At 46.3% G+C, this 22,312-nt stretch overlaps 1 protein-coding gene across 2 annotated transcripts in view; it reads right to left on the reverse strand.

Annotated features, from left to right (window-relative positions):
* LOC139230519 (complement C1q tumor necrosis factor-related protein 3-like) overlaps nucleotides 1–22,056 on the reverse strand; it is a 56,980-nt gene extending 34,924 nt beyond the window's left edge. Inside the window, exons 1-2 of one of the 2 annotated variants that reach the window (XM_070862358.1) lie at nucleotides 21,973–22,056; nucleotides 4,333–4,447 (exon numbers count right to left, since the gene is read on the reverse strand). In XM_070862358.1, coding sequence (XP_070718459.1) covers nucleotides 4,333–4,447; nucleotides 21,973–22,056 — 199 coding nt within the window. Of the gene's footprint in view, nucleotides 1–4,332; nucleotides 4,448–21,756 lie in introns of both variants that reach the window. The other variant, XM_070862350.1, reaches the window with a different exon arrangement.
* Nucleotides 22,057–22,312: the final 256 nt, after the last annotated feature.

A 22,312-nucleotide genomic window follows, 5' to 3' on the forward strand; every position in this document is an offset into this window, starting at 1 on the left:
AAAGAAGTTGTAACCGAGATCTGTGAGTTAATAAAAGCAGACCTGCACCCAAGTGTCAGGAGGACTGCTTTGTCAGTTGAAGTGAAGGTTACAGCTTCACTTTCATTCTATGTATCTGGATCATTCCAGGCCACAACTGGGGATGTGTGCACCATTTCTCAACATGCAACACCTATCTGCATTCGGCAGGAGACTGCTGCACTATATGCCCAGAGGAATGATTACATAAAGTTCTCCATGACCACCGAGGCAATGCATGAAAGGGCTGTGGGCTTCTCCAGGATTGCTGGCTTCCCAAAGGTACAGGGCTGTATTGATTGTACCCACATCATCTTGGGAGCACCTTTGGATGATTCCACAATGTACAGGAACAGAAAAGGCTTCCACTCCATTAATGTGCAGCTCGTGTGTGACGACATGCATCGCATCATGTCAGTTGATGCGAGATACCCTGGGAGCACCCATGATGCATTCATCCAGTTCATTGGATATATTCAAGAGGGAGTTAGATATGGCCCTTACGGCTAAAGGGATCAAGGGGTATGGAGAGAAAGCAGGAAAGGGGTACTGAGGGAATGATCAACCATGATCTTATTGAATGGTGGTGCAGGCTCGAAGGGTCGAATGGCCTTCTCCTGCACCTATTTTCTATGTTTCTATGTTTCTACACGAGAGCGCTATATCTGCCATATAGCAGAGCAGAGCTGGCTGCTGGGAGACAAAGGGGACGGCCTCGCCACCTGGCTCCTGATGCCCCTACGTGTAACCCGGATGTTGCACATTGCGACGCGCAACATAATAGAGGACCAATTGGCACCTTGAAACAACATTTCTGATGCCTGGACCATTTCGGAGGCTGTTTGCAATACTCCCCTGAGATTGTCGATCAATTCACTGTTGTGTGTTGCATGCTACATAACTTAGCCATCATGAGGCAGCAGCATCTGATAGTAGAAGACCCACCTGAGGTGAGAGTGGCTGATAATGAGGAGGAAGATGCTAATGACGAGGAGGAGGTTGAGGAAGCCATGCAACTACCTGAACCCGGAGCACGATGGCAGAGGAGGGTAGGCCGTCGTGCCCCTTTAACGATGGCTCGAGCCTTGGGCCAGCAGCTCATCTGTGAACGCTTTGCAGCCTGAATGCTCAGCAGCAACTATTCCACATGGATCATGTTTACTGTTTGAAGTTGTTCCGTAATGTTGTGTTGTGTTAATGGAACAAATAATGGAAATGATTCTTCTTTACTTCAAAAAGTTGTGTTAATAATGGAACCAATAATGGAAATGATTAGTTATAATTTAAAATATATTTTATTCAAAAGTTTAATACTTGTTTGCACTTAATTTAACTTTAATAAAAATATTCTTGTATCAAACTTTAAAGTTTTCAGTTACGATCACTTATAAACTTTAAAATCACTTATAAACTTTAAGGTCACTTACAAACTTTTAAACTTGTAAATTTACATAACTTACAAAAAATTTTTATTTTGAGAACAGTTACAACAGTAACAACAATAATAATAACAACAACAGCAGCAGCAAAGAAAGGCTGCACCCATCTCTCCTCCACTTTATTCTAAGACCACCCGCTGCACTTTGTCTTGTTGACTCAACCCCTGCCCACAGGTGGTGGCGCAGCGTTTCTCAGGTTGGTACCGACTTATTCTTTCGAACACCTTAGTAATGCACAATTCTTGATGGGGGGGGCGTGGGCAGGCGTTAATGTGGAAGGCCCGGCTTGGGCCTCTTCAGAGGCTGGTCTGGAGATTGGAGTGGGAGTGGCAGCTGATTCTGTCAATGGCTGTGAGGTCTGGGCATATTCCCTTATTGCAGCAGCTAACTCCGACATTCCCTCCCTCATGTGCCCTGACAGTGTATCAACTACTTGCAACATTTCCTCCTTCATGTTCACTGGCAGTGTATCAGCTACCTATGACATTCCCTCCCTCATGTTCACCAACATTGTATCAGCTGCCTCATGTGCCCAGACAGTGTTCCCATTTCTCATGAGAGTGTTGTTACTTCTCTCAACAGTTCCGATACCTCATCACCCACCCCACTGATGGTGCCCAGGAGTGAACATGTAAGGTCAATGCTCTCCACACTCATTAGCATCATCTGAACCATGTCTGTTAGATCCTGCACCTAAAGAGAGCGCTGTCGAGCTCTCCGTCCCCTCCTCACCCTGGGTGTGACTCGCTGCATCCCACTGGGACCCGCAGCCTTGGACGGTGGGGCCCTGGGTGTGCCTCGCTGCATCCCACTGCAACCCACAGCCTCGAACGGTGGGTCCCTGGGTGTGCCTCGCTGCACCCCACCGGAATCCCTATCCTCGGATTGTGAGAAACCGTGGAACGACCCAACACTCGTACCTCTCAGGAAAGGGACTGGCACCTCAATGGGCGGCACGTGCTCCTCCTCCAGAGTGAGTACAACAGTGGGGGCTTCATCCATTCCTCCCCCTCACTCCAATGCTCTTGGTCTGGAAGGTTGGATTAGAAGATGTTCTCCTCTTTAGGCTTGTCTGCGTCTGAATCGTCTTCTCCATCGACTTCAGCCTCCTCAGGGTTGGCCTCAAGTTCTGCAAAATATAACAGAACAGACAAATAGTAAGCAGCAGAGGTGGGGGGTGGTGGCGGTGGCAGGGTGGCCTGAGTAAGCTCACTCAACGCAAGCTGCAGGCTCATTTGAAGGACCACGATGAATGATAGCACATTACATCAACCGAAGCATAGCTGACGGAGACATCCCCATGAACCGAAGCATGGCTAGCCCACGCAGTACTTAACATTTAGCAAAGCCAGACTGTGGAATTTTCAGGACTTACCCTCTCCCTCGAGTGTGGGCCCAGCTTGTGCAATGGTGGTTGCTTTTCTCCAGGCAGGACCCGTCAAAGCAGCGACCCCGATTACCAAGGGTGTCAGTGGGTGGAGATTTGCCGGGCCTGCTCCTGTTTGAGTTCTTTCCCTTTTGTTGAGTACCACCTTCCTCTGCAAAGAAGAAAATATAATGTTTTAGAGAGGGTGTCTTTCTGCTGGGTAGGACATATACTGATGGTCACATTTAGAATTGCAATTCCAGTGAATAAATGAAAATATTACTTATACTAACTACTTGATCAAGGTCTTGCCACTTCTTTTTGCACTGGCCTCCAGACCTCGGGGTGGTCATCATTGCACAGTAATCTTCTGCCAGTTGGTTCCAGTGTTTCTTCATTTCTTTTGGTGAAACTTTTATGTGATCTCTGCTGGTGTCCAACTCGTGCCATCTGGCCTCAATTACAGTAACTAGTGCCTCCACTTCATCCTGTGAGAAATTCTTGGTCCTTGAGCCACGTTGCATATTGTATTGCAGCTCCAATTTTTCCAATGAGAATTAAAGTTCTCACACACAACTGGCACTTTAAAAATGGCCAATTGCAGACCAGGAGCTGTACTGGGCATGCGCACCCAGAGCAGTCATATCAAAAATGTCATTTTTTTCCCCACGTACGCGCAGAAGAGGGGGCATCATTCTTTTGGCGCAGACATTAGGCTCCACCTCCACCCCCCGCCCCCCCCCCCCGCCCCGCCGAAGCTAAAGGGCAGGCTGCGTGGCGCCAATTTCAAAAAATAGAATGCGGAAAGTTGCTTGTTTTTTTTTGGAGTAGTCGGGGCCAAAAAAAAATGGGCGTAACTCTTGCAATACGCCAAAAAAGCGGCATTGGGGAAAATTGTGCTCCTTGTGTGTATTTTTTGTATTTTTGGTATTGAATAAATGAATTGAATGTCAATATTGTGCACAATGTATAATTAACTGCAAGGTCATTGCTTACATCCTTTAATTTGCAGAAAATAAATATGTTGAACCCTAATATGTACCATCATTGCCTTGGAACCTCTATTTTCATTGTATATGCATAAGGTACGATGGGCTAAATGGCCTCCTTCTATTCTATATGAATCTATGAAAAGATAGCTCTTGGTCAGCCGGCGCGGACCTGATGGGCCGAAATGGCCTCCTTCCGTGCTGTAAATTTTTATGGTTCTATGATTCTATAAACGGGTATAGCAGAAAAAAAGTCACTCAGACTCATTGGCTAAAGAGGAGAAAAAAATCAGGCAGGATTCTTGCTTCGGATCCAATGAACAAGCTGAAAAGTGCATGTGAGTGGATGATTCCCACAATTGAGTAACCTGCAGGCACTGATTAGAATCACATAAAGAATGGTCATTTGGGTGAGGTACTGGAAGGTCTGTGGAATGATGCCCCAGCAAGAATAATAAGCTTCAGGAAGAAAGGAGGAGATAAAATTAGAGACGTGGAAAAAACACAATGAATGACTCACCTGGGATACCAGCTTGGCCAGCAGGACCAGGCCATCCACGGGGCCCAGGCTCTGCTCGGTGACAGCAATGGTTACATTCTAACTGAGCCGGCCTATCCACAACCTCACGTTGTTCCTCAAAAAAGAAAATTAATTCTTAATTTGCAAGTTTACTTCAACAACAATCTAAACTAACCAGCCAAAAAAGTCACTCAAGGCAACTGATCTGATTTTAGGATAACAAGTTTCCTTTTTATAATTTTTGTCTTTGTTTCTTGGAGAGAAAAAAAGAGTATATCCCATAGTTGCTGACATAGGCCGATAAATGAATTATGTCAATATTATATCACACTGGTAGTCATAAAATACATTGGGCAGGAATTTGCAGAAAGAAGTAACAGCATGTAAAAGTCGCATGCCGTTATTAATGTGCATATCAGCCAACAATTTGTGGCGAGGAAGAGATACCCTGTGAATTGCCAATCGCCACAAGTTGCTGGACAATTTGCACTGCTCTGAAAACGGCATCTTGCCCTTAAGCTCCCATGAGTTTCATGAAGTTGCTGCATTTGCACATTAATTGCCCATTAAACACGTCACCGAAAGTCTAGTAATTAATAGCGTAAGCACTCTTTTAACAACGTGATAATTGTTAATGACTGGCCCAGAAAGTGTGGAGTCTCATTCCTTCAGGTTGTGAATTGTCATTGGAGATTTTAAAAATGTAAAATGATACATCTTTTAATATTTTTTCATACTTTTACTTTCTGTGAGCTAGAAATTCCACAAAATCCACCACAGCCGGATTGCCACCCAAAAAAACACTAAGATTATGAAATTAACACCGGTGAAAAATTGGTGAGAAAAAGGATAAAATGCCGCCTGGCGGGAAAAATGGGTCTTACTCGCGGATTCTTGGCAGTAAATGCGATCCTGGGAAAATTGGACACATTGAACAGTACTTACTCAAAATTTAGTCCGAGGCTGCGGGTTGGGCCTAGGGAGGGGGGGAAAAGCACAAAAAATATTTTTCCAAAAAAAAAAATCGGAAAACATTCTCAGGACCCTTTTCCACTTAATCGCTGTAAAAAAAATTTTAAAAACTGTAACTTATCTTTTTTTGCAGGGCTTTATACCTACCAGCCAGCTCCGGCTGCTTTCTTCTGGGCATTTTTTTTCTACTGACCTATGGGTCACCGCTGTGACCAAACTTGGGCGGTAGCGGTTTTTTCAGCGGTGCTCACTGGCGGTCTGCTTCCCAGCGGTGTTGAGACCACCGGCGGAACTCTCAGAAGAAATTCCCACCAGATAGTTTTCCGCCAAAAACGAAGAATACCGCCGAGAAACCGTGCAGAAAGGGTGCTGAAATTCTAGCCCTGTCTCTTTTTTCTCTCTCTTGATCCAACCTTTCTTTCCCTTTCTTTATTTCACTTGCTGCACCTGATTTGACATTGCATTCACCCACTTTAATTCTTCCTCTCTTTATTTCTCAATTCTTTAATCTCATTGGTTAAGGAGATAGATTGTTGGTTTTGTTGTTCACCAAGGTCCCAGATACCCCTTGCCCTCGGTGCATCGCTATCAGCTCGCACTTTTAGGGCAAAATAAATTTGAGCTGAAGGGTGCAGAAAAAGTTTTAACTAATCAGACACACTTCTCCGTGTTTTTGTTAAACAGAGAAATGTTTGTCAGGCAAGAAACAGGAGGACAGCAGTTGAAAACCCTGTCCCCCGTTCCCCCTCCCCGGGTTTTCTGATGCCATTCACCGCAAGATGAGTTAAATCCTGGTTTGGGTCAGTATGTTGGATTCTTCCATATTTCTAAATGATCCTCTATTTCTTCTCTCATTTTATATTCTATATTTGAGATACGGTGTTTCCATTATGCAAAATGATTGAACATTTATGAAGGAGGTGCTTATAGCATAAATGAAGAGACCATAACAATCAGATAACCAAAAATAATCAGCATATTTCAAAATATCACAATACAGTTTTAAAGATACATGGGGTTAATTATCTAGCATGACGAATATTTAAAGGAATATTTAAATATATAATTCAAAATATCAAAGAAAGAAAATTTGAAGTATAGATTCAAAACCATCAGAGCATAAAGCAGCAACAAGTATGTATTTATTACCATAATAGGTATCAAAAAATCAACGACAGAATAAAACATTGCATTAAGGATCCATAGCATCTCAGTTTCATACCTATGTAATTTAAGTCAAGCATTTGACAGATTCAACACAGTTTTTATTTACTTAAGATTTTTTTAAATATTTGTTTTTGGGTTGTGAGCAATGTTGGAAAGGCCATAGGAGCTAAATTGGATAAGGCCCGAAAACGGGCGCGGGGATCACGATGCACGATCTGCTTGTACCCGTTGAAAGTAGTGCTCATTAACATGATGGCAGCATCGAGCCCAGTGCTAAACATGCTGCTACTTGACTCAGCGCTCCATAGGAGGACCAATATTGTGGGGAGTCTATTCTGTATTTAAAGGTTGCCTGCAGAGTGAAAGGCTGTTCTCTTCTTAAAGGGGAGGTGCTTTGTGAGAGAAGTACCTCATTTTGACAGGTGCTGGAATTGATTGTGGAGGCATACGTTAAAAATGTCTCAATAGGGAAGAGAAAGGGCACCTCGGTTCTCTGATGCAGCACTGGAGGTCTTGGTGCAGGGTTCTATAGAAGGAGACAGGTCCTCTACCCGCAGGGGGTCAGGAGACCATCCAGACACACTGTTAGAAGGCAGTGGGAGGAGATTGCTGAAGCCAGCGGTGCCACCAATCTTTCCTGGACCTGGATGCAGTGCTTGAAGAAGTTTAATGAATGCACACGAGTGGTCAAGGTCAGTGAATTCATCTTCAAATGCCCTATCCCAACTGCACCACAAGTCTCAAACATTGCGTATGACACTCCCATCACTCACCTACGAACAATCTCTACAATCACGACTCATACCTCACAATTATAGCTTCACCTCACTCTCACACACTTATCACTGTTGCAAGCCTCACACCCACATCTCACACCTTGCACACAAGGTCAGCTATTCAACCATCACCTAAACACATTGCACCACACTCAATGACACGCTTCCTTTTCTCTTGCAGGCCAAAGTGACTCACAATCAGCGTAAGCAAGAGCAAACAGGCAGGGGAAGCACGGTTGCAGAACCTGACCGAGCTGGAGGAGACACTGCTGGAGATAATTGGAATGTCCATCACTGAGGCTGTGATGATTGGCAAGGCTGAAAGCATTGATGATGGTATGCTCACATGTAATCCTTCTCACATTCCACTTCCCCCTCATTCCACAATCTCTTCTCATTTACAAGCTGCTGATGGTGTAAGCATGCACATCTTGCTTTCCCCCCTTACTCTCACTGCAACCTGATCCTTGTGTCTTTCTCCTTTCAGATACCCAAGAACTGTCACTCGCCCAGCCTGTGCAGGAAGGAGTAGAGGAGGAGAGTGATGGAGAAGAAGACACACCGTCAATTGATCTGACGCTCCCAGGCACCAGCTCATAAAATGGCACTGCGCAAACTTTAAAGGATAGTATAGAGGCGGGATCTGCATATGGTGAGTCATCGGGCATGAGTGGGCTGCAGTCAGGCCAGGGGGAAAGGGTAAAACATTTGCCAGCTTCCTGGAGGGTGAGATCGCGCATGAGTTCTGCTGCACAGAACTCAGATGAGGACTTGGATGGGACAGCCCCTCGAGCCTGCTCCGCCATTCAATAAGATCATGGCTGATATGGCCGTGGACTCAGCTCCACTTACCCGCCCACTCCCCGGAACCCTTAATTCCCTTATTGGTTAAAAATCTATCTATCTGTGACTTGAATACATTCAATGAGCTAGCCTCAACTGCTTCCTTGGGCAGAGAATTCCACAGATTCACAACCCTCTGGGAGAAGAAATTCCTTCTCAACTCAGTTTTAAATTGGCTCCCCCGTATTTTGAGGCTGTGCCCCCTAGTTCTAGTCTCCCCGACAGTGGAAACAACCTCTCTGCCTCTATCTTGTCTATCCCTTTCATTATTTTAAATGTTTCTATAAGATCACCCCTCATCCTTCTGAACTCCAACGAGTAAAGACCCAGTCAACTCAATCCATCATCATAAGGTAACCCCCTCATCTCTGGAATCAAACTAGTGAATCGTCTCTGTACCCCCTCCAAAGCCAGTATATCCTTCCTTAAGTAAGGTGACCAAAACTGCATGCAGTACTCTAGGTGCGGCCATACCAATAACTTTCCAGTTGCAGCAGGATCTCCCTGCTTTTGTACTCCATCCCTGAAACTGAATACGGGGGTTGGGGAGTGGGGGGGCAGGGAGGAGGACGGTCGCAGTAGAGAGCAATCTAGAATGCTAAAGAGAAAATAAAAGGAAGCAATGCAAGAAAGTGATTGTGGTAAGGATAACCAAATTATGTCAGGAAGGGACAGAGCATACAAACAAAAGATTGCACTAAAAAATAGGGTCCAGCTAAGAAAAAATAGCAATAAGACAAATAGGGCTATAGTACAAAATAATGTTAAGATGTCTAATAATGTTAAAAAGACAAATTTAAAAGCATTGTATCTGAATATGTCGAGGAACCAACGAGGGGGAGGCCATCTTAGACTGGCTGTTGTGTAATGAGAGAGGATTAATTAACAATCTCATTGTGCGAGGTCCCTTGGGGAAGAGTGACCATAATATGGTGGAATTCTACATTAGGATGGAGAATGAAACAGTTAATTCAGAGACCATGGTCCAGAACTTAAAGAAGGGTAACTTTGAAGGTATGAGGCGTGAATTGGCTAGGGTAGATTGGTGAATGGTACTTAAGGGGTTGACTGTGGATGGGCAATGGCAGACATTTAGAGACCGCATGGATGAACTATAACAATTGTACATCCCTGCCTGGCGTAAAAATAAAAAAGGGAAGGTGGCTCAACCGTGGCTATCAAGGGAAATCAGGGATAGTATTAAAGCCAAGGAAGTGGCATACAAATTGGCCAGAAATAGCAGCGAACCCGGGGACTGGGAGAAATTTAGAACTCAGCAGAGGAGGACAAAGGGTTTGATTAGGGCAGGGAAAATAAAGCACGAGAGGAAGCTTGCAGGGAACATTAAGATGGACTGCAAAAGCTTCGACAGATATGTAAAGAGAAAAAGCATAGTAAAGACAAACGTAGGTCCCCTGCAGTCAGAATCAGGGGAAGTCATAACGGGGGTACAAAGAAAAGGCAGACCAATTGAGCACGTACTTTGGTTCGATATTCACTAAGGAGGACACAAACAAACTTCCGGATATAAAAGGGGTCAGAGGGTCTAGTAAGAAGGAGGAACTGAGGGAAATCCTTATTAGTCGGGAAATTGTGTTGGGAAATTGATGGGATTGAAGGCCGATAAATCCCCAGGGCCTGATGGACCACATCCCAGAGTACTTAAGGAGGTGGCCTTGGAAATAGCGGATCAGTTCCTATGGAGTGGAGGGTAGCCAATGTAACCCCACTTTTTAAAAAAGGAGGGAGAGAGAAAACGGAATTATAGACCAGTCAGCCTGACATCGGTAGTGGGTAAAATGATGGAATCAATTATTAAGCATGTCATAGCAACGCATTTGGAAAGAGGTGACATGATAGGTCCAAGTCAGCATGGATTTGTGAAAGGGAAATCATGCTGACAAATCTTCTGGAATTTTTTGAGGATGTTTCCACTAGAGTGGACAGGGGAGAACCAGTTGATGTGGTGTATTTATACTTTCAGAAGGCGTTCGACAAGGTCCCACACAAGAGATTAATGTGCAAAGTTAAAGCACATGGGATTGGGGGTAGTGTGCTGACATGGATTGAGAACTGGTTGTCAGACAGGAAGCAAAGAGTAGAAGTAAATGGGTACTTTTCAGAATGGCAGGCAGTGACTAGTGGGGTACCGCAAGGTTCTGTGCTGGGGCCCCAGCTGTTTACATTGTACATTAATGATTAAATGTAGTATCTCCAAATTTGCGGATGACACTAAGTTGGAGCAGTATAAGCTGCGAGGAGGATGCTATGAGGCTGCAGAGTGATTGGATAGGTTAAGTGAGTGGGCAAATGCATGGCAGATGAAGTATAATGTGGATATATGTGAGGTTATCCACTTTGGTGGTAAAAACAGAGAGACAGACTATTATCTGAATGGTGACAGATTAGGAAAAGGGGAGGTGCAACGAGACCTGGGTGTCATGGCACATCAGTCATTGAAGGTTGGCATGCAGGTACAGCAGGCAATTAAGAAAGCAAATGGCATGTTTGGCCTTCATAGCGAGGGGATTTGAGTACAGGGGCAGGGAGGTGTTGCTACAGTTGTACAGGGCCTTGGTGAGGCCACACCTGGAGTATTGTGTACAGTTTTGGTCTCCTAACTTGAGGAAGGACATTCTTGCTATTGAGGGAGTGCAGCGAAGGTTCACCAGACTGATTCCCGGGATGGCGGGACTGACATATCAAGAAAGACTGGATCAACTGGGCTTGTATTCACTGGAGTTCAGAAGAATGAGAGGGTATCTCATAGAAATGTTTAAAATTCTGACGGGTTTAGACAGGTTAGATGCAGGAAGAATGTTCCCAATGTTGGGGAAGTCCAGAACCAGGGGTCATATTCTAAGGATAAGGGGTAAGCCATGTAGGACCAAGATGAGGAGAAACTTCTTCACCCAGAGAGTGGTGAACCTGTGGAATTCTCTACCACAGAAAGTTGTTGAGGCCAATTCACTAAATATATTCAAAAAGGAGTTAGATGTAGTCCTTACTACTAGGAGGATCAAGGGGCATGGCGAGAAGGCAGGAATGGGGTACTGAAGTTGCATGTTCAGCCATGAACTCATTGAATGGTGGTGCAGGCTCGAAGGGCCGAATGGCCTACTCCTGCACCTATTTTCTATGTTTCTATGTTTCTATGAATGCATGAAGCATCTGTAATAATGTAGACGAATTAACAGTGCAAATAGATGTAAACGGATACGATATAGTTGCAATTACGGAGATATGGTTTCAGGATGACCAGGGTTGGGAACTGAATATCCAAGGATATTCAATATTTAGGAAAGACAGGCAAAAAGGAAGAAGGGGTGGTGTTGCGTTGTTAATAAAGGATGAAATCAGTGCAAAAGTGAGAAAGGATATTACTTAGAAAATCAAGATGTAGAATCAGTCTGGGTGGAACTAAGGAGCACCATGGGGCAAAAAACATTGGTAGGAGTTGTCTATCAGCCTCCAAACAGAGGTGGTAGTGTAGGGGATGATATCAAACAGGAAATTTAGAGATGCATGTAGCAAGGGTACTACAGTAATTTAAGGTGACTTTAATCTTCATATCGACTGGCCAAACCAAATTAATAATAATACTGTGGTAGATGAATTCCTGGAGTGTTTACGAGATGGTTTTTAGACCGGTATGTGGAGGAGCCTACTATGGAACAGGCTATCCTAGATTGGGTACTGTGTAATGAGAAGGGGTTAATTAACAGTCTTGTTGTGCGGGGTCCTTTCGAGAAGAGTGACCATAACATGATTGAATTCTTTATTAAGATGGAGAGTGAAGTAGTCCAATCCGAAACTAGGGTCCTAAATCTAAAAAAAAGGAAGCTACAAAGGTATGAGGAATGAATTGGCTATGATAGATTGGGAAGATTCATTAAAAGGCATGACGGTGGATAGGCAATGGCTAATATTTAAGGAACGGATGCATGAATTGCAACAGTTATGCATTCCTTTCTGACGTAAAAACACAAAAGGAAAAGTGGCCCAACCATGGCTAACAAAAGAAATTAAGGATAGTATTAGATCCAAAAAGGAGTCATACAAAGTTGCCAGAAAAAGTAGCAAGCCTGAGGATTGGGAGCAGTTTAGAGTTCAGCGAAAAAGGACCAAGAGATTGATTAAGAAGGGAAAAGTAGAGTATGAGAGTAAACTTGTAAGGAACATAAAAACCGACTGCAAAAGTTTCAACAAGTATGTAAAAAGAAAAAGATGAGTAAAGACAAATGTAGGTCCTTTACAGACAGAAATAGGAGAATTTGTAATGGGGAACAAGGAAATGGCAGAACAATTAAATAAATACTTCGGTTCTGTCTTCACGGAAGAGGACACAAACAACGACCCAGAAATGCTCGGGAACAAGGGTCTAGTGAGCAAGGGGAATTAAAGGAAACAATTATTAGTAAGAAAATAGTGCTGAAGAAACTAATGGGACTGAAGGCAGATAAATTCCCAGGGCCTGATGATCTGCATCCCAGAGTATGAAAAGAGGTAGCCATGGAAATAGTAGAAACATAGAAACATGAAAAATAGGTGCAGGAGTAAGCCATTTGGGCCCTCGAACCTGCACCGCCACTCAATAAGATCATGGCTGATCATTTCCTCAGTACCCCTTTCCTGCTTTCTCTCCATACCCCTTGATCCCCTTAGCCGTAAGGGCCATATCTAACTCCCTCTTGAACATATCCAATGAACTGGCATCAACAACTCTCTGCGGTAGGGAATTCCACAGGTTAACAACTCTCTGAGTGAAAAAGTTTCTCCTCATCTCAGTCCTAAATGGCCTACTCCTTATCCTAAGACTATGTCACCTGGTTCTGGACTTCCCCAACATCGGGAACATTCTTCCCGCATCTAACCTGTCCAGTCCCATCAGAATCATGCACATTTCTATGAGATCCCCTCTCATCCTTCAAAACTCCAGTGAATAAAGGCCCAATTGATCCAGTCTCTTCTCATATGACAGTCCAGCCATCCCTGGAATTAGTCTGGTGAACCTTCGCTGCATTCCTTCAATAGAAAGATCGTCCTTCCTCAGATTAGGAGACCAAAACTGAACACAGTATTCCAGGTGAGGTCTAACTAAGGCCCTGTACAACTGCAGTAAGACCTCCCTGCTCCGATACTCAAATCCCCTAGCTATGAAGGCCAACATACCATTTGCCTTCTTCACCGCCTGTTGTACCTGCATGCCAACCTTCAATGACTGAGGAATCATGACACCCAGGTCTCGTTGCACATCCCCTTTTCCTAATCTGCCATCATTCAGATAATATTCTGCCTTCGTGTTTTTGCCCCCAAAATGGATAACCTCACATTTATCCACATTATACTGCATCTGCCATGCATTTGCCCATTCACCTAACTTGTCCAAGTCACCCTGCAGCCTCTTAGCGTCCCCCTCACAGCTCACACCGCCACCCAGTTTAGTGTCATCAGCAAACTTGGAGATATTACACTCAATTCCTTCAGCTAAATCGTTAATGTATATTGTAAATAGCTGGGGTCCCGGCACTGAGCCCAGCGGCACTCCACTACTCACTATCTGCCATTCTGAAAAGGACCCGTTTATCCCGACTCTCTGCTTCCTGTCTGCCAACCAGTTCTCTATCCATGTCAGTACATTACTCCCAATACCATGCGCTTTGACTTTGCACACCAATCTCTTGTGCGGGACCTTGTCAAAAGCCTTTTGAAATTCCAAATACACCACATCCACTGGTTCTCCCTTGTCCACTCTGCGAGTTACATCCTCAAAAAATTCCAGAAGATTCGTCAAGCATGATTTCCCTTTCATAAATCCATGCTGACTTGGACCGATCCTGTTACTGCTTTACAAATGCACTGCTATTTCATCCTTAATGATTGATTCCAACATTTTCCCCACTACTGATGTCAGGCTAACAGGTCTATAATTACCCGTTTTCTCTTCGCTCCTTTTTTAAAAAGTGGTGTTACATTAGCTACCCTCCAGTCCATAGGAACTGATCCAGAATCGATAGACTATTGGAAAATTATCAATGCATCCACTATTTCTGGGGATTTCCCAGCCTTCAATCCCATCAATTTCCTGAACACAACTTCCCGCCTAATAAGGATATCCTTCAGTTCCTCTTTCTCACTCGACCCACTATCCCCTAGTACATTCGGAAGATTATTCGTGTCTTCCTTCATGAAGACAGAACCGAAGTATTTGTTCAATTGGTCTGCCATTTCTTTGTTCCCCATTATAAATTCACCTGCATCCAACTGCAAGGGACCTACATTTGTCTTCACTAATCTTTTTCTCTTCACATATTTATAGAAGCTTTTGCAGTCAGTTTTTATGTTCCCTGCAAGCTTCCTCTCGTGCTCTATTTCCCCCCTCTTAATTAAACCCTTTGTCCTCCTCTGTTGAATTCTAAATTTCTCCCAGTCCTCAGGTTTGTTACTTTTTCTAGCCAATTTATATGCCTCTTCCTTGGTTTTAACACTATCCTTAATTTCCCTTGTTAGCCACGGTTGAGCCACCTTCCCTGGTTTATTTTTTACTCCAGACAGGGATGTACAATTGCTGAAGTTCATCCATGTGATCTTTAAATGTTTGCCATTGCTTATCCACCGCCAATCCTTTGCCAGTCTTTTCTAGCCAATTCACGCCTCATACCATCGAAGATACCTTTCCTTAAGTTCAGGACCCTAGTTTCCGAATTAACTGTGTCACTCTCCATCTCAATAAAGAATTCCACCATATTATGGTCACTCTTCCCCAAGGGGCCTCGCACAACAAGATTGCTAATTAGTCCCTTCTCATTACACAGCACCCAATCTAGGATGGCCAGCTCTCTAGTTGGTTCCTCGACATATTGGTCGAGAAATCCATCCCTAATACACTCCAGGAAATCGTCCTCCACCGCATTGCTACCAGTTTGGTTAGCCCAATCAATATGTAGATTAAAGTCGCCCATGATAACTGCTGTACCTTTATTGCACACATCCCTTATTTCTTGTTTGATGCTGTCGCCAACCTCATTACTACTGTTTGGTGGCCTGTACACAACTCCCACTAGCGTTTTCTGCCCTTTGGTATTCCGCAGCTCCACCCATACCGATTCCACATCATCCAGGCAAATGTCCCTCCTTACTATTGCATTAATTTCCTCTGTAACCAGCAACACCACCCCACCTCCTTTTCCTCTCTGCCTATCCTTCCTAAATTTTGAATACCCCTGGATGTTGAGTTCCCAGCCTTGGTCACCCTGGAGCCATGTCTCCGTGATGCCAATTACATCATATCCGTTAACTGCTGTCTGCGCAGTTAATTCGTCCATCTTATTGTGAATACTCCTCGCATTGAGGCACAGAGCCTTCAGGCTTGTCTTTTTGACACACTTTGCTCCTTTAGAATTTTGCTGTAATGTGTCCCTTTTTGTTTTTTGCCTTGGGTTTCTCTGCCCTCCACTTTTACTATTGTCCTTTCTATCTTTTGCTTCTGGCTCCATTTTATTTCCCTCTGTTTCCCTGCATAGGTTCCCATCCCCTTGCCATGTTATTTTAACTCCTCCCCAACAGCACTAGCAAACACTCTCCCTAGGACATTGGTTCCGGTCCTGCCCAGGTGCAGACCATCCGGTTTGTTCTGGTCCCACCTCCCCCAGAACCGGTTCCAATATCCCAGGAATTTGAATCCCTCCCTTTTGCACCAATCCTCAAGCCACGTATTCATCTGAGCTATCCTGCGATTCCTACTCTGACTAGCACGTGGCACTGGTAGCAATCCTGAGATTACTACTTTTGAGGTCCTACTTTTTAAACTTAGCTCCTAGCTCCCTAAATTTGTCTCGTAGGACCTCATCTCGTTTTTTACCTATATCATTCGTGCCTATGTGCACCACGACAACTGTCTGTTCACCCTCCCTTTTCATAATGTACTGCACCCGCTCTGAAACATCCTTGACCCTTGCACCAGGGAGGCAACATACCATCCTGGAGTCTCGGTTGCGGCCGCAGAAACGTCTATCTATTCCCCTTACAATCGAATCCCCTATCATAGAGCTCTGTCACTCTTTTTCCTGCCCTCTTGTGCAGCAGAGCCACCCATGGTGCCATGAACTTGGCTGCTGCTGCCCTCCCCTGATGAGTCATTCCCCTCGACAGTACCCAAAGCGGTGTATCTGTTTGGCATTGGTTGTCAGCTTCCAAAATTCTATAGATTATGGAATAGTTCCTGCAGATTGGAGGGTGGCAAATGTAACCCCACTATTGAAAAAAGAAGGGAGAGAGCAAACAGGGAACTACAGACCGGTTAGCCTGACATCAGTAGTAGGGAAAATGCTGGAGTCTATTATAAACGATGTGATAACGTCACATTTAGATAATATCAACGGGATTAAACAAAGTCAACATGGATTTATGAAAGGAAAATCATGTTCGACAAACCTATTGTAGTTTTTTGAGGATGTAACTAATAGAATAGATAAAGATGAACCAGTGGATGTCGTGTATTTGATTTTTAGAATGCCTTTGATAAAGTCCCACAGAAGAGGTTAGTGTGCAAAATTAAAGCAAATAGGATTGGGGGTAACGTATTGGCATGGATTGAAAATTGGTTAAGTGACAGGAAACAGAGAGTAGGAATAAACGGGTCTTTTCGGGGTGGCGGGCGGTGACTAGTGGGGTACCACAGGGATCAGTGCTTGGGCCCCAGATATTCAAAATATATATAAATGATTTGGATGAGGGAACCAAATGTAATATTTCCAAATTTGCAGATGACACAAAATTAGGTGGGATTGTAAGTTGTGAGGAGGATGCAAAGATGCTGCAAGGCGATTTAGATAGGTTGAGTGAGTGGGCAAACACATGGCAGATGCAGTATAACATGGATAAATGTAAAGTTATCCACTTTGGTAGGGAAAACATAAGGATAAAGTATATTTAAATGGTGGTGGCTTGGAAAGTGTCGATGTACAGAAGGACCTGGGTGTCCTTGCACACCAGTCATTGAAAGCAAACATGCAGGTGCAGCAAGCAGTTAGGAAGGCAAATGGTATGTTGGCCTTCATTGCAAGAGGATTTGAGTTCAGGAGCAAGGATGTCTTACTACAGTTATACAGGGCCTTGGTGAGAGGGCACCTGGAGTATTGTGTGCAGTTTTGTTCTGCTTACCTAAGAAAGGATATACTTGCCATAGAAAGAGTGCGTCGAAGATTCACCAGACTGATCCCTGGGATAGCAGGACTGTCATATGAGGAGAGATTGGATCGACTAGGCCTTTATTCACTAGAGTTTAGAAGAATGAGAAGGGATCTCATTGTAACGTATAAAATTCTGACTGGGTTGGATAGACTGGATGTGGGGAGGATGTTTCCCCTGGATGGGAAGTCTAGAACAAGGGTCACAGTCTCAGGATATGGGGTAGGAAATTTAGGACTGAGATGAGGAGAAATGTTTTCACTCAGAGGATGGTGAACCTGTGGAATTCTCTACCACAGAAAGCTGTGGAGGCCAAGTCACTGAATATATTTAAGAGGGAGATACATAGATTTCTGGAAACAAAGGGCATCAAGGGTATGGGGAAAATGCGGGAATATGGTGTTGAGATAGAAGATCAACCATGATCATATTGAATGGCGGTGCAGACTCTTATTTTCTATGTTTCGATGTTTCTATGTCCCGAAACCAGAAAGCTCAGGACCGAGGCCATTCTGGTTTTTGGGTTTTTCCGGATTTCGGAGAATAAATCTGATGCCCCAAATCCGGAAACTCCTGGGCCAAGTTTTGGGTATTTCTGCATTTCAGAGAAGAAATGCGACATCCAGAATCCGGAAACCCCTGGGCCGAGTTTTGGGTATTTCCGGATTTCAGAGAAGAAAATCCAACGTCCCGAATCTGGAAATCTCGTGGATGATTTTCAGGTAGTTCCGAATTTCGGAGACAATCGGACATCCCGAATCCGGAAACCCTTGGGCTGACTTTTGTGAATTTCCGGATTTCGGAGCATTACATGGCCCGAATCTGGCAACCTCAAGGCCGGGTCGGGTCGGGCTGCGTATTTGTTTGGATTCCTGCTTGGAAAAAGGTATGTACAGCTTAAAAGTCTGTTTTTCAGGAAATATTTCTGGATTCCAGACACCGACTCTTGCAATCTGCACAATTTTTGGACAATTCTGGTTTTTAGAATTTCAGATTTCGGACGTTCTACCTGTATTACTTAATTGGATACAATGCTACATTTATTGAAAAAAAGTAGCTAATGTCAATAAATATCAGTATAATTTGCCAGTTGCTATGCAATTCATAAAACATTTTCCACTTTAGCTGAGTTAAATGATTCACTTGTATGAATAACAACATTTATGTCACAGCTCAATGCAGATTTTTGTGAACCAAACTACTACAGTCTAAGGAAATGTTGCCATCAAAAAAAATAATAGTCAGTTTTTGTCTGTCCTGGGATGGGGACAGGGCTGGGAATTGGGAGCTGGGAGCACATAGTCCGGACTAAGTGAGAGTTGCGCCGAACAATTCGCGATCAGGTCCTGCCTGGCCCCGCAACCAATTAAGGCGGGGAGCGAATGTGCGAATTTTAAAAATTTGATTGACGCTGGGTCTGCTCCAATGAGAAGGCGGCAGTGGATGCGGCGGGGCCAATGGGTGCGGGCATGGGGGGGGCGGGGGACCACCCCAGACATTGCTGCAGAGCCAAGAGGGGGAGGGGGGGAGAAAGGATGGGGAGAGAGAGGGGAGTGCGAGAGAGGAGAGGAAGAGAGAGGGAGGGAGGGGAAGGAGCAAGAGAGAGAGGAAGGGGAGAGATGGAGGGGAAAGAGGGAGGAGGAGAGAGGGAGGTGGGGGAGAGAGGGAGGGAGGGAGGGGAGAGAGGGAGGGTGGGGGGGGAGAGAGGAAGGGTGGGGGGGAAAGAGAGGGAGGGTGGCGGGGGGGGGGAAAGAGAGGGAGGGTGGGGGGGGAAAGAGAGGGAGGGTGGGGGGGGAAAGAGAGGGAGTGTGGGGGGGGAAAGAGAGGAAGGGTGGGGGGGGGGAAAGAGAGGGAGGGTGGGGGGGAAGAGAGGGAGTGTGGGGGGGAGGAGAGGGAGGGTGGGGGGGAGAGAGGGAGGGTGGGGGAGGGAGAGAGGGAGGGTGGGGGGAGAGAGGGAGGGTGGGGGGGGAGAGAGGGAGGGTGGGGGGAGAGAGGGAGGGTGGGGGGGGTGGAGAGAGGGAGGGTGGGGGGAGAGAGGGATGGTGGGGGGGGTGGAGAGAGGGAGGGTGGGGGGAGAGAGGGAGGGAGGGGGGGGAGAGGGAGGGAGGGAGGGGGGAGAGAGTGAGGGGGGGAGAGAGGGGGGTGGAGAGAGAGAGGGGCTGGGAGAGAGGGAGGGGGAGAGAGAGGGGGAGGGAGGGGGAGAGAGGGGGAGAGAGAGGGGGGAGGGAGGGGGGAGGGAGGGGGAGAGAGAGGGGGGGAGAGAGGGGGAGGCAGGGGGAGAGAGGGGGGGAAGGGGAGGGTGGGGGGGGAGAGAGGGAGGGTGGGGGGAGGAGAGAGGGGGGTGGAGAGAGAGAGGGGCTGGGAGAGAGGGAGGGGGAGAGAGAGGGGGAGAGAGGGAGAGAGAGGGGGAGGGAGGGGGAGAGAGGGGGGAGGGAGGGGGAGAGAGGGGGGAGGCAGGGGGAGAGAGGGGGGGAGGGTGGGGGGTGGAGAGAGGGAGGGTGGGGGGGAGAGAGGGAGGGTGGGGGGTGGAGAGAGGGAGGGTGGGAGAGAGGGAGGGGGGAGGGAGGGGGAGAGAGAGGGGGGGAGAGAGGGGGGAGGCAGGGGGAGAGAGGGGGGGAGGGGGAGGGTGGGGGGGGGAGAGAGGGAGGGTGGGGGGAGGAGAGAGGGGGGTGGAGAGAGACAGGGGCTGGGAGAGAGGGAGGGGGTGAGAGAGGGGGAGAGAGGGAGAGAGAGGGGGAGGGAGGGGGAGAGAGGGGGGGAGGGAGGGGGGAGAGAGGGGGGGAGGGAGGGGGGGAGAGAAGGGGGAGGCAGGGCGAGAGAGGGAGGGAGGGTGGGGGGTGGAGAGAGGGAGGGTGGGGGGGGAGAGAGGGAGGGTGGGGGGGGAGAGGGAGGGTGGGGGGGGAGAGGGAGGGTGGGGGGGGGAGAGAGGGATGGTGGGGGGGGAGACAGGGAGGGTGGGGGGGTGGAGAGAGGGAGGGTGGGGGGGGGGAGAGAGGGAGGGTGGGGGGGGAGAGAGGGAGGGAGGGGGGGAGAGAGGGAGGGGGGGGAGAGGGAGGGATGGAGCAGGAGAGAGAGTGGGAGAGAGAGGGAGGGAGGGAGGGAGGGGGAGAGAGGGAGGGAGGGAGGGGGAGAGAGGGAGGGAGGAGGGAGAGGGAGGGATGGAGCAGGAGAGAGAGTGGGAGAGAGAGGGAGGGAGGGAGGGAGGGGGAGAGAGGGAGGGAGGGAGGGGGAGAGAGGGAGGGAGGGAGAGAGGGAGGGAGGGAGGGGGCGAGAGGGAGGGGGAGAGAGGGAGGGGGAGAGAGGGAGGGAGGGGGAGAGAGGGAGGAGAGAGGGAGGGGGGAGAGAGGGAGGGAGAGAGGGAGGGGGAGAGAGGGAGGGAGGGAGGAGGGAGGGGGGAGAGAGGGAGGGAGGGGGGAGAGAGGGGAGAGAGGGAGGGAGGGAGGGGGGAGAGAGGGATGGAGGGAGGGGGGGAGAGAGGGAGGGAGGGAGGGAGGGGGGAGAGAGGGAGGGGGGAGTGAGGGAGGGAGGGAGGGAGGGGGGGAGAGAGGGAGGGAGAGAGAGTGTGAGGGAAGGAGGGGAATGATGGAGGGGGTGAAAGAGGAAGAGATAGGGGAGGGGGGAAGAGGGAGGGAGAGGGAGAGGGAGGGAGGACATCAGTATTGATTCTATAGATGAAGAAGATGATAAGAGTCTGAACAAGTACTGTTGCAATAAAGATATTAATTTGACCACAGATGTTTTGCGGGTCTCTGCTAGTTAAATAATTTTGCTGTGCAGAATTTAGACTACAGCATAGCTAAAACCTTTCAGAATCTATACAGTTCCTTGAATTCATTACCATTTCTTCTAGAAGTACATGATCGAATTTGATATTTTCAAAATAATTGATCCCATCTCACCTTACCAACTGCAAACCTTTCGAATTAAGACCATAAGAAGTAGGAGTAGGCTGACAATAGATAATTATAACTGATTCAAACATTAAAATGGTGAAATTTCAACCTCTAACATTTCCAAAAGGGTTATAACAAATTAAAAATTTTAATTAGTTCTCATATATTTTCCTTAATTAAAATTAGAGGGAAAATAACGAGAGAATTAATTTATAAATTTCTTCTGATCCATTATTTAAGAAATAGGAAAAAAATGTGTTTTAAATTGTGTTTTATTTAATGAGTTGATTGTAAAGTTCTTGATAAGCGTTCAATCCTGTTTCAACAGTTTGTTTTATTTTATTCTACAAGCAATGTAACAAATTAATGAGTGAACCTATAATAAACATACGAAGATGTTTCTCTTTTTCCTTTCAACAAAAACCTTACTGGCATTTCAGGATGCAGAAAGTACAAGCATTAACTGAAAATCAACTAAGCATTGTTATCCTAAAATTCAAATTATTCCATCCAGTTTAACCCAGACGAAGCCAAACTGCCTCGGGACTATTACCATCTTTGTGTATAAAATCAGTTCGGAGTACCTGGATGCTATCGGGAGTTGGCTGTTCTATCACCTTAGTTTCAAATTTGTTTCTTTTCGGCTTTTTTTGCATTTTTCCTGTCTTGTCAGCTGCAGCCGGCCTCGAATTTACCCCACCTGTGTGGTTTGCAGCTTCAGTCTGTCCGCCCTTTAAATATATGGAAGCTTCATGGTTTTCAACTACTTTTGTCAAGTTTGCAATATCTTTCACGCTCACCTCCGAGTATTCTTCCTGACAAAGGCAAAATGGAAGGAAGAGGAAAATGAGCAGGGACCAGCGTTCACAAGCCTTCAGCACCATATTCTATGGGACGGGGTCAGCAGCGAGTTGCCAGTCTTATCCTCCAGCCAAATGCAATCCCGATTAAGCCTGCACCAAGCATACAGTTTTATAGTCCTGTCAGCTCCCAGTACAGGAAACTCTGGGACAGCCCAGTGATATAATCTTTCAGCTGTGATCGGTCAAACCGAGCGAGAAAAATGGTTTATATTACTGAAATGAAGTGTGACTTCTTCATCAGTTAACCACAGTCACACAAGGAGGTAGATTTTCATGG

Source organism: Pristiophorus japonicus, chromosome 2 (genome assembly GCF_044704955.1).
Source record: "Pristiophorus japonicus isolate sPriJap1 chromosome 2, sPriJap1.hap1, whole genome shotgun sequence".
In the NCBI taxonomy this organism is placed as follows: Eukaryota; Metazoa; Chordata; class Chondrichthyes; family Pristiophoridae; genus Pristiophorus; species Pristiophorus japonicus.